General features: G+C 33.2%; 1 protein-coding gene across 1 annotated transcript; it reads right to left on the bottom strand.

Moving 5' to 3' along the window:
* Positions 1–576: 576 nt before the first annotated feature.
* On the bottom strand, positions 577–16,487 carry LOC134243246 (protein FAM43A-like). The gene is made up of 3 exons (XM_062725483.1): positions 16,117–16,487; positions 11,502–12,612; positions 577–2,521 (listed from the first exon to the last, which is right to left on the bottom strand). The coding sequence occupies exon 2, from the start codon at positions 12,562–12,564 to the stop codon at positions 11,542–11,544; it is 1,023 nt and encodes a 340-aa protein (XP_062581467.1). The 5' UTR covers positions 12,565–12,612; positions 16,117–16,487; the 3' UTR covers positions 577–2,521; positions 11,502–11,541.
* Positions 16,488–17,375: the final 888 nt, after the last annotated feature.

Below are 17,375 nucleotides of genomic sequence, written 5' to 3'. Positions count from 1 at the left end.
AAAAGCTGTTAAACCAAAAGAGATTCCTTCTACAACTGCACATTTTAGGTCCACCTTTTAGTTAGTACAATTCTCTGTCATCCTTGGATTTTCAGTGAGGCGTAGCATTCTCGAAGTTACATGATTAGCGTCTCTCAAATTCTCATTGGTTAGGAAATCAATAACAGTAGCAACTTTAAATTGATGTTGATAACGATGAGATGACGTAAGCCCCACCTCTTTGCCATACGAATCGCTATCATTGGACCCTTGCTGCACTCGTTGACTTTCGCACAAATTACTATCCCATTGTATATTTCAACAGCGAGAATGCCACGCCGGGCTTACTGAAAGTCCAAGGATAACAGAGAATTGTACTATTTTGTCCTGAGGGAAAGGGATATTAATTCCAGGAATTGGCTTGTCTTCCAAGAATCGTGACAAAATTACGAGTTCAATTCAATTGTTTAGTTCATGTATTCCCTACATGAACATAAAATTCATCTTGTCAACAATAACAATGGTAACTTAAGCCATAAGTAAGAATCACAATGGCAAAATTAATATAGTTGTCAAAAAGAGAAAACGCATGCCAAATAAAATTTTATTCAGACTGTTTATTGTTAAAACCATAATGATATAATCTTGATTAATAAATAGATTTGAATAGATATAAGGTACAGACAGTTCATTGAACTTCACTGCCAAATAGTAATATCATGATTTTTTGTCCCACATATGTTCAAAAGGACGAATTAATCCCAATCTGCACCCTCACTAATGGTACATTTTATGGAAAGACTGTCAAATCGGTATAAAAATATACATATGTTTAAGAAACTTAACAACTTCACTTCATATACAATGATATTGGTTTTAAAGATCTACAATATTTCAGTACAACAGTACCCAAAAATAGAATTTAATTGCATCGAAACATTTACGACAATGGTTTGAGCGAAAGAAGTGACGTCATCAAAATGGCTACAAATATAACATGAGCACTTTTATCTGTAAGTCAAATCCATATGATTTCTGTTATATCTCTGACATCCTTATTTAAAGATGTCTAGGTAAAAATCCTGTTACATCATCAGAACATACGGAAAAAAATCCTACTTATATGTTTTTACGAGTATCCATGTACATGTTATAACTACGTGGGGTTGAAATGTACTTTAGTATATTTTGTTCAGTAAACATTGATTTTCCAATCAAATAATGTATAACGGAAACTAAAATATGTGCCATTTACTTGAAATGATAAAATACTTTTCCATTTGTAATTACATATTTTATTTCCATCAACTCTGCTTAAAAAGAACCGCGTCATTTTTTTTTCAATACATCTTATTAATTTCTAAAAACAACCAAATTGAGCGAAAATAAAAATTGAAAAAATAAATCCACCCCCCTCTTTCTGATATCTATACTATACTTCCTCTTCGAGACAAAATTAAAATGTTAACACACTTCATAATCCCAATGAGTGTTTACTTAAATGAAGATCGTTCTATCAGTGATTACGGAATTTCTGTACGATCTGGTCAAGTTTGGTATTTACGACTTGGAAGAGAGATCCCGGGGTAAAAGTTTTATCACAATGTCCACATCAGAGCCATAGATAGACGGTTTATGAGGGGAGCAAAAGTAGTCCATATTGGTCTAAAAATATCTTTATCTTATTCGGGTTCAAACACAGAACTGCACCGGATGATGAGACATGCAAACATTTAAGTGAAAGAGATCAAGAGAATTTTAGACAGTTACTGAGTCACTCGGATAAACTTTAGCTGTTTTAAAATTCAAACATTCAAAGTATTCATTTGCATTAAATTTTCTTTTTCTCTTTCCCCACATTTAGATACATGAAGTTTCTTATTCTTTGTATCATGAGCACAATTTAGTATTTTGTGTGTGTGTTTTTTAACAAGTAGAGAAAGAAAGTGAAATGATTGTCTTTAAATTCTAGTATACGTACAGACACAGGGAAAAAAGAGCAATTAGGCAAGTTAAAAAGTAATTTAAATATTGTTTTACAATTCAAAAACCCGTGATCAAAAATAATACTAATATATATAATTACTGTAAGTAAGTGAATTAAATTAATATTAAAAGCTTAAAATGAATACAAGTCATGTTTACAAATGTGATAGGATGAATATTTTAAGTCTTGAAATATTTTCTGGTATGGTTACATTGACATTTATCATTCTATTCCATACAATAGTGAACCTATAAAGTTTCTTTGATGATAAATTCTCTCTTTTATACATTACAAAATGATACTGCTAAAATATGAAAGACTTCTTCATTGAATACATACACAACCATATTTGGGTTAATAATATGAAAAAAAGAAAAAAAAACAATAATAAAGTGAAAAATTCAACATATAATGAATATTAATCTAAAATATAACATAACAAATGGTGATTTCAGATCCATGTTGGAACATTTCGTTCCCGGAAGTCAACGTCAACGAAACTCTTTCTTTCACACTTGGTACGGTGCGGTGTCGCTTTAATAATTCAGTCATAATCTGAAAAAAATAAAAGACGCATACATTAGAATTCGTTCCATACAAAATGTTCACACCAAATATTCTCAAGTCTATTATAATGATTGTGAATTTGAAAAATTCCCAAATTTGACAGTTGTGCACATAGAAAATTACTGAGATGACTTCGTTTAATTAGAAATTCTGATTTGCATATCATAATCATTAAAGTGCAGAATACTTTGAATATGCTCTAGTACAGGTGATGGACTTTTTCTTTTATTAGTGTACTAGTAAGTTTTATTGTATTCAATAAGTCAAAGAACTGTACATATATGACATCATTTCTTTTTGTTGGGGGAGGGGAGGGGGTTCAACTGGTCACATTGATTTACATGTGTCTGAGTGTATCAAATCAACTTGACATATTAGGAAGAACTTGTTTACTTTAAATTTATAGTAGCCTGAATACACATGATTAGATATGACCCAGACAATGCGCTATATTTTACCAAAATGACGTTTCTTTATTTAATTCTTTCAATTCAGCTCTTGACAGAATCAAATGCAAATGGTTCAAAATGAGAACCAAGTTCAGAATTCTTCGTTACATATATTTCAAATCTATGACAATACAAGAATTCAAAACATTATTCACTGGAGCACTTCACCTATAATCGTATATCTTCTTTGAAAAACTAAAGCCCATTGGGCTATGGACATTGTCACTTCGACTGTCATTAACAGAAACTCTCAAAAACATGGAACCTATCCAAACACTGATGATAAGAAAATACGTATATGGTTTACAAAGCTATATAAAGTCGATCACTTTAATGTTTGATTAGTATTCTGGCTAAATTGGGATTGTGTACAGAACTACTCCGATATAGATTTTTTTTTTTGGTCTACATGAACAATATAGGTTACAAGGGTTTAAAGTTAAAGTGGCAGAATAGAAAAGGGTTGTTTTTGCTAAAAGGGAATTATCAAGTGAATACACGTCCACACAGTTCAATTAACGTGATATTCCCACGCTTTCTTTGATTGTACGGTGATTTAAATAAGGTATTTTAAAAACTATTATCAACATTCATACATTCTCACAAAAGGATAATATTACGTGTTGTAGTAAGAGTAAATTGATACATGTTCTCAAGCTTATTTCATCGATGAATGAAAACATTCTAATTTTGTTGTGATTATATGCACGTATACAAGTTTCAAGCTCATTATTTCTGAGGAAAAAAATATAGAATTCCTATTGCAATTGTCTCTCGAACACTTTCGTGAGACAACTACTTAAGAATTATGAATCTCTGTCCAAACTTTTGCTGCGTCCATGTTCTTTTTTTATATATAAAAGAACCATGTGAAATGATATGTTTTAAACAAAGTGTGTTATATATATGTTAGTTAGAATTTAAAAACAGTTTATGGATTGAAAAATTCAGCAATTTGCAAAATCTTTTCATTATTTTCATCGCTAAATTAATGTCACACTACTTTTATAAGGTTCATAAACCGTCTGCTCTCTCATATAAAATGTTGCTTGAACCTTAATGATTTTCCCAAAAAAATGTATTTTATGAGTAAAATACAAACAATTCTAGTATAGATTGCGGGGCAAAATTTGACAAAAAAGACACTTCAACTTTGCAAATCTATAAAGGAATGATAGAATCATATCATTTTGAGTTATCTCTCTTATCAGAGTATCAAGGAACCTTAAACTTTATCCCCTCCACTTTTTTTTCTTTCTACTTTGGCATACAGTACCAAAAATAGTCCAGCCCTGATGATAACTTTTAAAACTGATTTGGCGCACAGTGGTCCAAAAACGGAGAAATGATACCACCGCCTGGAGGCGCTAATAATCATGACGACCTCACTAGGAAATAATTGTTTCTCCTGAGAGAGAAGATTATGATATACTAGTATATACCCGATGATTTCTCCCCGCTCGCCCTCCTAATGCAATCCTTCTTAACACGTATTAAAACTCCAATCATCATAATGAGTAATTTACTACGCCTAGGATAAATTCTGACATTGAACGTACAGAAACAATGACAGAATTGAAATGAGAAGACAACATGATGAAGATTTCCTTAAATTCCATATGACAGAACAAAGCGCCTTATAAAGGCGTGTGTAGTTTTTTGGTGATAAACCAGCGACAGTTGACGTGCTTTTTGAAAAGTACAAATAAATATTTATCTCTTTCTGAATTATAGGATGAGGGGGTTCAAAGATTTGATGCAAAGTATGCGATAAAGACTTATTACGAAATATCCCAATTAACAGAAAGTGTTAACAACGAGAACGGTTCACGTGTTGAAAACAAACGTGTGGGCAAATAATTTAGAGGGGAAATTGCTTTATATTGCAGAAAATAAGGTTACTGGTCTGGTTTTAGCAGCATCAGAAGCCGTGTTAATGACAGAGAGAGGTCATCGCTGACAATTGAAGTAAGGAGGAAGGAAGCAAACTTCAACAGCAATTGTGCTTTTCACACAGCACTGAAGCACATTTTGTCTCAAATAACGTTTTTCTAGCAAAATTCCAGAAATTGTTCTATGTTGTGTGATATAGAAGAAAATTCCGCAAGAATTTTCGTCATCGAAGTATAGAAAGTATTTCGTTCACATCTTTTAATAGCTTAGTAAAGATTATTTTCAATACCCGGATATCAACACAACTATTTTCTTACATTACTTACAACTTATTCATTGGTTTTCAAAGAATGCACTTTAAACTCTAAAAAAAATTTCAATCCCATTTCATTTTGAGGTTTGTAACCTTTCGTTTGCAGTAACGCAATATATATGACACACTGAGAAACCTGGATCAGTTTCTAGAGACATATTTTTTAGTACATGTAGTTTTCCTCTGCCGTCTGCGTGAAATGATTTACAACTTTTCTTAGGGAATCATTTAGGGGGAAATCAAAATTTCAAAACTTAATTAAACCTTGTTTGTAATATAAGATTCAAAATTGTGTAGCCTCGTTTTAAAATCAAAGATGGCACACACCATACTAAAAGTAGCTTTATAAATTGCTAGAGTACACAGACAACACGGTGAGGTGAAAATGGGTCCAAAGGTCAAATGAAAGACGATTTATATGTTCTATTTGATATTTAGGACGGATCGCCGTCACACACCAGTGGGTACAAGTCTATTAAATGTGCTGTATCATCAGTTAAAGATGTCATCAACTAACCACTACCGCCTAATTTTCTGAGTGGTCAATTTCACGTAACCTACCCGCTCGGAAATGAAAATATTTTGTGGAGTCTGCCTTTTCTCTGAATTCCCATGAAAAAATAGATAATGTTTGTACGATTCAGGTTGCTGTGATAAAAAGATAGGATTGTTAATTGAAGCACGTTAATTCTTATAATCTAATTTTGAATCTAGTGTATTGAGTCTGCACGCGATTTTATTCTTAACACCAAATGTACGGAAGAAAGGTATTTGTGAAGTTTGTTTTAGTATAAAGTGTTTTGCCTACATAAAAAAAAACTTCACAAATCATTTTTATAAACATATGTATACAAAACACCTAGCAAACACACCTTGTCGGAAGTGATCTATTAAAGACTTTGACAACACTTGAAAAATTAAATAAAGGAATTAGTAAATTTTATTCTTCTAATATTTCTCTGAAAATGTACATTTTGATTTGACTGTCATCATAAATCTACATTCAATCATCAATGAAGATTTTGCAACAGAACACATTGGATAATATCTTGTTGTATACATGAGAAACAATCCTCAGTATATATCCAGTATGCTTTTCAGATTTAGTTGAAGGAAAGGTTGACAAGAATCGATATTATGTTTAGAAAAATCGTTAGGATCGACTCATTTATAAGCCAAGAGTCCGGATCACCCAAGGAAAAACTCGTATTATTGTCCTCCCACATCCTTTTGTTTAAAGTAAAAGCTGGTGTTTTGACGACTACTAGTCTAAACATTGCTTTTATTTTGAAATGAAAACTTAGGGGGGTAGATAGCAGGGAAGTGTGAATCATATTATCACAGCTTTGTAAAACACTGAAAGTAGACTTTGTTCAACTCTTTTAATATGATCATGCGTTTGGCAAATGAAGATAATTTATATCCTCTGAAGTATAAAGGATTATCAATCCATGTATAGCATATCGTCAAATATGGAACATTTTGAAGGTTATATTCGCTGAGTAAGGGTTTCGTTCAAAGGACATGCCATCAACGACGCAGACTCTATTGAACAACAGGTCAACCCTCCAGCCCCCAACAAAGTCAATACGAGAATTTATCCCAGAAATGTCTCTTCAGTAAAAAAAAAGAGCATAAAAAATTGTGCCTCAGAAATATCTTAGGCCTGAATCTTTCAACTAACATATTTATCATGTTTAAAGTAGAGGGGGTTTATTTGCTCACTTTATGTTGCATTTGCTTGTGAATTGAGCAAGGTAACTTCGTACTATGTAACTTCGTACTATGTCAATGGCAGCGATACAATTTGATGTATCGGGAATAATTTCACTGACAAGACCAGTGGACCAATTGATAATGAAGATCAACTCAATGAGATAAGATGTCATTATGAAAAAAAGGCACTTATAAATACTAGACAAATTAACCTCTGTGTCTCTTTTACATATTAAGTAATAAGAGCTCGTCACTTTTGATTTCGCTGTGTAATGATGACCCTTTCCACGTGTGTTGAAATACAAGGTATTTGAAGTCCCAGTATTTCATTAAAGTTCTTAAGATAATTATCCATAGTCAAGCAACTTAATTGTAAGAAAATGGGATTCTATCTCAGTGACGCAAGCCCATATTTCCTTTATATTTGCATGTGTGCTTCGCGGAATAATCTGGGTTGTGCGTGTCAGATTCCTTTATTAGATACTCCCCATATATATATATATCAGAGTCTAAAACGTAATTTCCTCTTTATCAATCTAGCAGACGAACACATTGGTAGATTGCTTTATGTGACAGAAATTTTCAATATTGTGTCGTTATGTAATGTAATAAATTGCATCCCTTGTAATTTTTGCTGAATAATGTTGACCTTTTCCAATTGTGTTGAATTGCAAAGTAGTTGACGACTAACCACCTGCTTTAAGTTCCTATGATAATCAGAGGAAATCTATTGCTCGTCACTCCCATACAAAATCTCTTTCAAGATAGTTCATCTGAACTTAACCAAAGGTCTATACGATTATGCATACAGTCTGTACATGTTGAACAGCGTCAACCGATGTTTTCTCTCTTGTTCTCAACAAATTGTGGTCGTGCAAACCAGTTGTGAACATGAATGAGAGATGATGTGCATCAATCAGACACTTCTCATATGTTTTTTGAGCTGTGACTAATTCTTTGGCGGATATTTTTAGATTTTACACACCAGAAACAGATTAATCATTTCCTCTTTTTGTATTTTACATTATGGCAGCAACCAGGACAATCCGGAAATAGAGACAGCACTGTTCTTTGAAGAGATGCTAAATTTCGGAATTAGCTTTTACTGTTTTAATTGATTTCCATGTCACTTTGAAAGATTCTATAGGTTTTCGAGCTTGCAAAAATGATGTCCAGATTATTCTTAAAAATCTACAGATGATTCCATGTATACATTGTACATTTGTTATTACTACATGTTATGTAGCATTTAATATTACATATACAATGTATGTCAACATTAAGTAGAGAGTCTTCTATAAAAAATTACCAAAATTATTTTCTTATGTTTTTTTCCCAAACAAAGGGCTTTTATAACTTCTAATGTACTTATGTTTACTTTAAAACAAAATTCAAGTAAACATGATCATAAACGAACAATAGCTATTGGATCAAAACAACTGGAATCGGCTCCATGTACAGTCGTAAAATTACTTGAGAGAATTGTTTTCAAAGTGCAATGGCTTTCAATCTATATTATCCCCTTCCTATTTCATGTTTTTCAAAGACGGTCAAAACAGCCTTTTGTCAGCCAAGCATTAATTGCGGAAGAGAACATGTCAATCCAATTGGACTTTATTTCATCTGCTGAGTTGAATTCTGTGTAAATAATGGATACCGGAAGTTCATTATAGAATGAAGAGGCTTTTCACCTTCCTTCAATATACGTTAGAGATATCGATTTTAATTACACTGAATAAACTTCTAATGTTGCCAATCAAGAGAACAAGGAATTATATTAGTTTGTCAATATGAACTTGGAGGGAAAATCTTTAATAATCAGGGAAATACTCGTGGGCAGTTTACAGAAACAAGCAAATTTACAGCAAACTTTAGCGTTGACAAACAATGCCCCCCCTTTAAACATAAACTTCGGACTATAAATTCTGCAGTTAAACTCTGATAGTTTGACATTTCAAACACTTAACATGCCAGTGCACTTTTAAAAGTTTGAAAAAAGATGTTGATATTCCTAACATTGTCTTGTGCGATATCAGCATTGCCAAGGATAATGGTAAAAGTGGTTTCTCTATCTCTAAATTCCTTCCACATCCTTTGTTTAAGACGTTTATGTTCAATCTTATCAACTGTACAAAATTATTTTTAAAAATTCAAAAGATATACATGTCAAAAGTGTGAATTTCGTTTTGTATTACATATAATTCAAAATCAAAAATACATCACGTCATTTCTCACTGCCATGTCATGTTTTTTCATCACTGCTAGAAAAACGAGAAATCCCATGGATTTTTTCCTCTGTCATTTACCAATCTTAATTAGTTACACAAATATACATCGTTATCTGAGAGTGTTACGATATATCACAGAATTGTTTTTTTATTACACATTCCTGAAGGTTTCTATTACGTTATTGTGAAAGATTTCCAAAAGATAAAACATGAGACCAACATATATCAATTTTGTCATATTCAATAAAATATTTTTTTTTTTTTTGGAAAAACATAAATCATGTTTTTCTACGTGAACGAAGTTACACATAAAGAGATCAGTAACCCATGAAATCGAGTGGGATTTGTTTATATTCGTTGTCTTTATTTGTGTTTACATTACGTAATTTCCTACATGTCAATTTAAAAGTTCACAGTCCATCTTACCCCCGGGGCCACGCTTTGTGCGTCATGGTCAGTACATAAACAGGTACTCGTAAATAGTACGTAAAGGAAAGTACTAACGCAATAGTGGAAAAAGTTTACACTGTAGTTGACAGAGTTTAAATTAAAATAAAAATACAATGCTGCATGGAAAATTTATCACAGGGTCTCGTAATTAATCAATTCTGGACAAATAATACCAAAAACCCTCTGTTACATGTATCCTGACATTTATGCAACTTTCATGAGAGAAAAGGCAAATTATCATACATATTGTTTTGCTTTAGGAAATAAAACCCTTATCCATCATATTTTCATTATACAAAGACAACCCTAGTGGAAACTATTGCAAGTTCCATTTTTAACTGTCTGTGAATTTTTGTTTCCAATGTGCAGAAAACAAGACGTAATTTGGACACTTCGTCGTTACGTTATTGTCATTTTATTGCGCATGCCTTCTGTTCCTTATCCCATAATGGCTGACAAAGCTGATTACATTGTACGATGTGATGTAACTGTTTGTCATCTGATTTCTTGTTGAAAGACAGTGCCAGGTACAATGTTTTAAGTCTTCTTTCGTATCGCTTACATGTTTTGTTGGCATTGGGTTTTAATTTACATTTGAAGGTTATTTACCAGCGCATAAGAGTATACAGCACTTAACAATACGATTGACAAAATCCTTGGCTTGTTGACTTTACTTTCGAAGCCTGCGCAAATAAAACCAGAATATCAAGAGAAAGCATGGAAAAAAGATTTTTTTGCATCAAATATAAAAATGTCAGAAAGATATTTATGGACTGTATTTGGACTCTTTTATCTTTCTCATTAATGTATAGTTTGCCTGTTACAAAAACTATTAAGGTTTACTTTTATTTATTTGTCATTTGGGCTACATAATTTCAAACTAGTTCTTTCTTTATTTAACCTCCGTCACGAAATATAAATTTTGTGAAAAATAAAGACCGTTGATAAAAAAGAAACATGACACATATACATGCATACGCATCAGACCTTCCGCCTCTTGGACTATTTTTGCATCTTTGACAGCAGGACAAATGTCCTGAGATCACCCAGCAAACACCCTTGCCAAACATACACGAGGTTAATCCAAATACACAAAAACCCATATATCCTTGTCGTTTAATCTATACTGACGAAACCCACCTTCGAGATTAACCTAACTTGTCCCGCAAGCATTGATGCCAATTTCGGCGCTAGGTACTTAATGCGCCTCTTATTAAATTAACGGTAATGTGTACTAGTAGGTCAAAGTAATGAACTTACAAAATACGTCATGTAAATACTGTATTTACAGTCATAAATAAAAAAAATCGTTCTGCAAAAGTACATTTTTTCGACATTATCATTCGCACAAAAGGAAGCGATCCAATTGCAAGAAATGAAAAAATAAATTTGAAGGGGCTTTCTTTTTATGACACACACAAAGATTTTGTCGATTTAGGTATTCATCCTTTTGATTTTTCACCTTTATTGCAAAATTAGCTATCTATCAAATTACTGACAAAGCGAAGCACAGCCTATTTCCTTCTCCATATTTTACGGAGCACAAAAGGAATTCGACCTCACTGAAATAGCTGGTAAAGGCTATAAATAGTCTGGTCTGGTACTGCCCTGGGCGACTGTATGTCATTTAGTTGGCAGTGAAGTTTGTCAAATTTGCATTTTTGACAACGATAAACCAAGGCATTTATATTTCTTATATTTCGTTTTAGTTTCCGAGCCATATGAATCTACGTTTTTTCTCCCAGTTAAGTTCAACGTAGACATAACGAGAACTTTGCAAAGAGGGCTAAAATGATTCATTTGGTTTAATAAAACATCTAATATTCGCTATTAATATGTAAACAATATGTTGATTATAACACTATGAGGGACATATATACTCGTAAAAGAATTATTCAAATCATGTCCCCTTAATTTACCTGAATGTCTCTCAGCACTGATGATAAAATCTCCAAAATATCAAAGAGAAGTCACTTCCGTTGCCTCGGCAACCAGATTCTCCAGACCGGAAGGAAAATCGCATACTTCCTCTTCTCCGATACTTGTGTCGTCATGAACATTAAGACCGTCCTTAGAATCCTGATCCTGTTCATGAAATCCCGATTCCGAACTTTCATCGTCGGAATCCCCATTCATCAAACAGTACTGCACATCATTGTCATTTTTCAACTCTTCCAGATTGTTTCCTATCTCTAGGTCTATAATACGCGGAACCAACATTTCCAATCCGTCGTAATCGGATTCGCACGAACTCACAGCATCGGGTCCCTTTGTAAGATTCAGGGCTTTAACAGTGTCCGATTCCGATTTTTCATCGTCACTTTCGTCGATGTCACTGCTGCTTTCTTCCTCTAACGCTTCGTCCTGTTCCGTGTCTTCGCTTATTGCACCTAGTCTTGGAGCCGTATTTGATTTTGAAATGGGCGGTTTAAAGTTTTTGCCTGCGCTCAAAATCTGAATCCTCTTAGGCAAGACTTCCCCTGATTGGGGTACGGAGTTTGTTCTTTGTAACACTAAGCGGGAATTTTGTTTTCTCGTCTTTTCTCGCATAAACTCTTTGAGGGCAAATTTTAGTTTTTCATGTAGTTGTACAGCCATTGCTTTGGCTTTTGCCTCTGTTTTGCACAACACTGCATGACAACGGAGTTCGAGTTTCATTTTCTTGCCCTCATGTCGATACACCCAGACAAAGAGTCTGGGGTATTTAGGGTGAGCTATGCAGTACGATATCCTATGAGCTCTATATTCAGTCACTCCTTGTTCCTTCGTGTGTGCACGCAGACCGGAACTGGAAATTGTAAGTTTCATTTCTAATCCTGGATGTGAACTACGAACATAGTTATTCCAAATCACAGTTACGGGTTTATCCACACAACCATCACCTCGCATTAACGTCGTCTGAACATTTCCAAGGTAACGAACTTTATACGTGGGTTCCTTGTCACTAATAGACAAATTCTTTCTCCAACCGAACAGACTCATTTTGCTGGACAAAAATTTCAATCAAGAATCGTTTCAGTTCATTTCTACCTGCAAAAGTTTAAAAAAATATGTTAAATATAAATTTCAATCATAAACCAATGTGGGAAGCAAATTGGATCGTAGTCGAGTAAATATTCTCAATAAGTCTTTACCAATCATGTTTATACTTGTACTCATTTATCAGCTAATCCCTAAATAACGAATATCTTCTAATTAGGTTAAAAACGAAATTAAAAAGCAATCCAGATTTATAAGTTGAAAATGTATTTTGGACTATTTCAGACCTGTTTACCCATATCGTTGTCTCTCAGTATTTTTGATTAGATTTGTCCGTGAGATTTGGCATTTACCAGTAAGATTTCACTTTTCATCATTTTAACATATATAAATGGAGAACAACTGCTTGTCTGATTACTAAAATGTGGTTTAATAACATGGTCATGGTCATTTTATAACACGGCATTTTGGCAAACCGACATAACTGTGTTTTAAGTTTTTTTACGCGATTAAAAAGGGTGAACCGAGATAGATCATAACGTAAACTAACTTCAATTCTAAACAAGTATATATTTCTTATTTCCGTATTTTCATATAAGCAAAACGTGAGACGTATTTAGGACTAAAAATCCGTACAAAATACGGCGAAATCGTGAGAGTAAACAGGTCTGCTATTTTAAATCAAGGCATGGCGACAGAATTTCTTTCAGACTAACTGAAATGTGTAAATACAGTCTTAATTAGTATGTTAATGCGAGAGACTGACAGTGAAGAACCCACAATTATAACTAACACAGGAGAAAAAGAAATAAAATTTCTCCAGATTTATTAATCTATTTAAATGCTTCATCCTTTCCATTAGTTGAAAGGCTGTACCTAGAGAGTTTGAATTTCTGATCGAGGCTCATATTTAGATTTCGTTAAATCAAGTTATGTCTATTCAGTTAAATACTTGTACATTACACGAGAGTTTATTACACAAGAAAAGGTGCAACATTTGCCAGTTTAGTTCCAAATTATGTTTAACAGCAATCTCACACAAGTCATACACCGTACGTTCAATATCTTGCATGACTTGGCACTTATTTGAAGAAAATGGCCAAATACCGTTTGTAACAAAGATTATCAAACTGGTCCATTCAATACCCATTAATATGACTTCATTTGTTTAATTCTTTGATTAATGAATTAGAACAATGCACGCTCATTTTGGGGCTAGGTGTTGTCCTTTTAAGCTGAGATTAGTTTATATAAATCTTACCACGAAATGTGCCAAAGAGTATTTTGCAGAATGAACAAAGGTTATAAAATTCAATCATAAATTATGAAACTCTTCCAGTTTTCGAATGAAGATGTCATTATAATTATGTATTTAGCTAAATATGCCTTGGAGTAAATTTATCCCCTCACGGAATGGTAGAAAGAGATATGTTTAGCACCTACAAACATGACGAACTTGTTAATTTCTTTTCTTAGAGGGTTCGATGATTTAACATACAAGTATCATTGGATATATCATTATTATTTTAACCGCTTAGCCTACTAGCATAAAATATTTAAACAATGCCTTACAAATGTATACTATAATACAACCTATTGTTAAATTTCAATAACAATGAATATTGCAAATTCCTGTTAAATCTTTAAAGTCTACAAACTTGAGTAAACAGTCGGGGGTATCCTCTTGCTTAAGTTGCTTACTTTGGTTACTTAGTATACTTGTCCGCATTGTATTATTATCTCAAGAGGAAATGTGACAAACGGAAAAATGATTTTTCCTTATTTAGTACTTGCCACTTACACACTGAACTTTGCTTAGATAATGGGATCTGTAAAATTAATGCATGTTTTACTTGAGAAGATCTACTTAATATGCCATTTTGATTCCGATGGTATATTCTTACCAATAGTCAAATTATGCATAATTTATCATACGTTTTTGAATATTCTTTACATTCTTTAAGATTTTGACATTAAATGTTACCACAAGTGCTTTAATTTTCCTTTTCCATTGAAATTTGAAAAAAGAAGTTAAGATTGATTTTGCAAGGTTTCTTTTTTTCTTAAATATTATTTTTCAAACATCGAGGTCGCTAAGTTCAGGGCAAAATGTGCATGCATGACACAGATGCAATGTTTTCAGCACACATGCACCTGTAGGTCTACGATAATATACTGGTACATGCGTCAAAATGACGGCAACATGTCATTTTTGACAAGTTTTTTTTTTATTTGTTTTGGTCAGTTACTCTTTGTTTTTATTCTCCTGAAAAAGTAGTGAAGGAATAACTTAATTTAAGAGTCGTTTGACCTTTCAAGAAATTTTATTAATGGCAATAACAACGTGACTTGCTTTAAAAATGGTTTTAAAACAGGTTGCAGTGAAACACATTTGGCGTCTGTTATGCATGCATTTTGACCCCTTTTTATCATTTTATTACCGGCATTACATGTTAAGTGCGGTTTTAATGCAGACATGCTGTGCATTATATTTCCATTTTAAATACATGACATGCATATAATGCCTAGTCTAGAATTTCTAAATGATGCCATCAAGAAGCTCGGTTGGTTAATTTTACAAATAAAAAAACTACAGCAGCTACATCTTATAACTTGTTATGACAACCCGTGTCACTGACAAAAATGTCATTTTATTCCGTCCTTGTTTGTTTTTTATTCACACATTGCTCACAAACCTATTGTAGCACCTGCTGTGATTAACCCAATACCTCAACCCCCCCCCCTCTCTCTCGTAATCACTGCAATTGGAAGAAAGTACACATGTAATACTCTTGTTCAAGAGCACCTTGTCACAGCAAACGTCTGTCCTAGAAGCCACTGGAGTTCACAATGACATACATATGTTATATGAACAATAGCCTCATGCAATATGAACAAGTAAAGTGTTTTCTCTTTAAAGCATGAACATTTTTTAAACTTTGTATAGTTATGTCTAGTTTTGGGGGAAAAAATCCAAAACACTACAGAACAAGGATATGACATGCCATCCAATTTTGCGGTTTGAACCGTCTCTTTTTCAACTTTCGCAACAACGCATATATTTGCATTTTAAATTGGACTGGTGTAGTGGTGTACGATCTTGGTATACGTATACAAGTAAATCAGTCAGAAGATTATAAACTAATCATACAACCAGAATAAAATCACTGACCTGAATAAGTATAAGGCTCAACACACATTTGACAAGCGCAATGAACTGAACCGAAAGACCTACATATTGCAGGGAAAAGAAGCGAATACATTAAATCTAAATGTAGACGTTCCGAGGCGTCTAGCCGTACGGGCTAATTTGACCCTCGGGGCCCGGGGGCCCCGCTACAGTGCTGTGACAGTTCCAGCTCATATGATTGAGCGATCTTTGCTGATTATACAGATCGAATTATTATAACACTGCCTGTCCGTGTCATATGTACAGACTCATCTAAAACACGTGAAATGACATGAACTTTGGATTATGTTCTTATAACGTTTGTTACATTGAATTAATTGATAGTCTAAAAAGGTCCTCGGCTCTATAAATAGCTAACATCTCACCTTCTGTATTTTATTTCCGTGTTGTCCTAGAATGTCTTTTTATAATTTTTAGATATTTGTTTCTTCTAACACACGACACGTTTTGGGTGTAAAGTAATCCATGACTTTTATAACGACACCATTGAAATGACACACTTTATAGTTTCCACCAAGAAATTATAGATCTCCGTATCGATCGATGTTTAAACACTGCCTTGTACGTACACCTTTTCTCCGATATGACAAGTCCTATTCAGGTGAATCACGTGGTACGAAATCGCTTCTTTGATTGGCTTACGCGTCCCAGGTGAACTCTTGAACAGGTAAGAAAATATTTCGCACATTCCTTCCCATTGTAGACCTGTAACGATTAAATATACCCCTTACCAAGCGTGTTCAGTGAACAGTATTCAACCACTCAATGAAATCCCGGGTAGTTTTAATAATTCATAAGGTTTTCAAAACAGTTCAAAACTTAATGCTGACACTTTAAAGTGGATTTAAAGCGCGAAGTCGAGAATGCGTTACGAAAAAATATCTCATTAAACGTGAACTTCGAATTTTGGTCAATGGATATTGTTGTTGATATTCTAACCATCTAATTCTTTATTAATTTTCAATTCATTTCTAACATGTGCATTAAATATGCATTCTCACGATTAATTTAAGTAGATGCATATGTTTTTCCATTATCACACACTTTCAACCGTGCCAATTGTGAAGTTACTAAAACTGGGACGATATGAAAACGTTATGTATTCCTCAGATGTATATAAAATACTTGCAAAAATAGATCCTGTGAATCGATGACCATTTTGGAAGTAAATTGAAACTGTAGAATGGAAAATAAAATTCCATTATAAAAAACTACATAATTATAAACCTCAATTCCATATAAGAATTTGAACAAAATAACAAGCGTAGCTCCAAAAATGTTCATATGATCTGTGCACATTGTACGGCACTTATGCTATATTGAACAACACTTATGTTGATGTCGATATATTAATAATCAAACTAATTTATTTATAGAATAAAAATTAGAGTACTTCAAAACGAAGGAAGTTAAAACAATTTTTTACATAAATTTTTCTGAGATGAAATGGAAATATCTACATTGAAAGGGATTTTGTTGCTATTTTCAAATATTTGATAATTAAAATATCTGAACATTTTTTATTAATATGTTAAATTAACATCTATTTTCAGTGTGCACGTGTAAGGCGATGGTATCTGGGTTATATGTCATTTTAATCTGATGTTAATCTTTAAATTACATA

Source organism: Saccostrea cucullata, unplaced genomic scaffold (assembly GCF_032062105.1).
Source record: "Saccostrea cucullata isolate Sc308-1 unplaced genomic scaffold, CSIRO_AGI_Scuc_v1 ctg1199, whole genome shotgun sequence".
Taxonomy (NCBI): Eukaryota; Metazoa; Mollusca; class Bivalvia; order Ostreida; family Ostreidae; genus Saccostrea; species Saccostrea cuccullata.
Note: the sequence above shows the minus strand (reverse complement) of the source record. Positions and strands in the feature narration are given on the sequence as shown.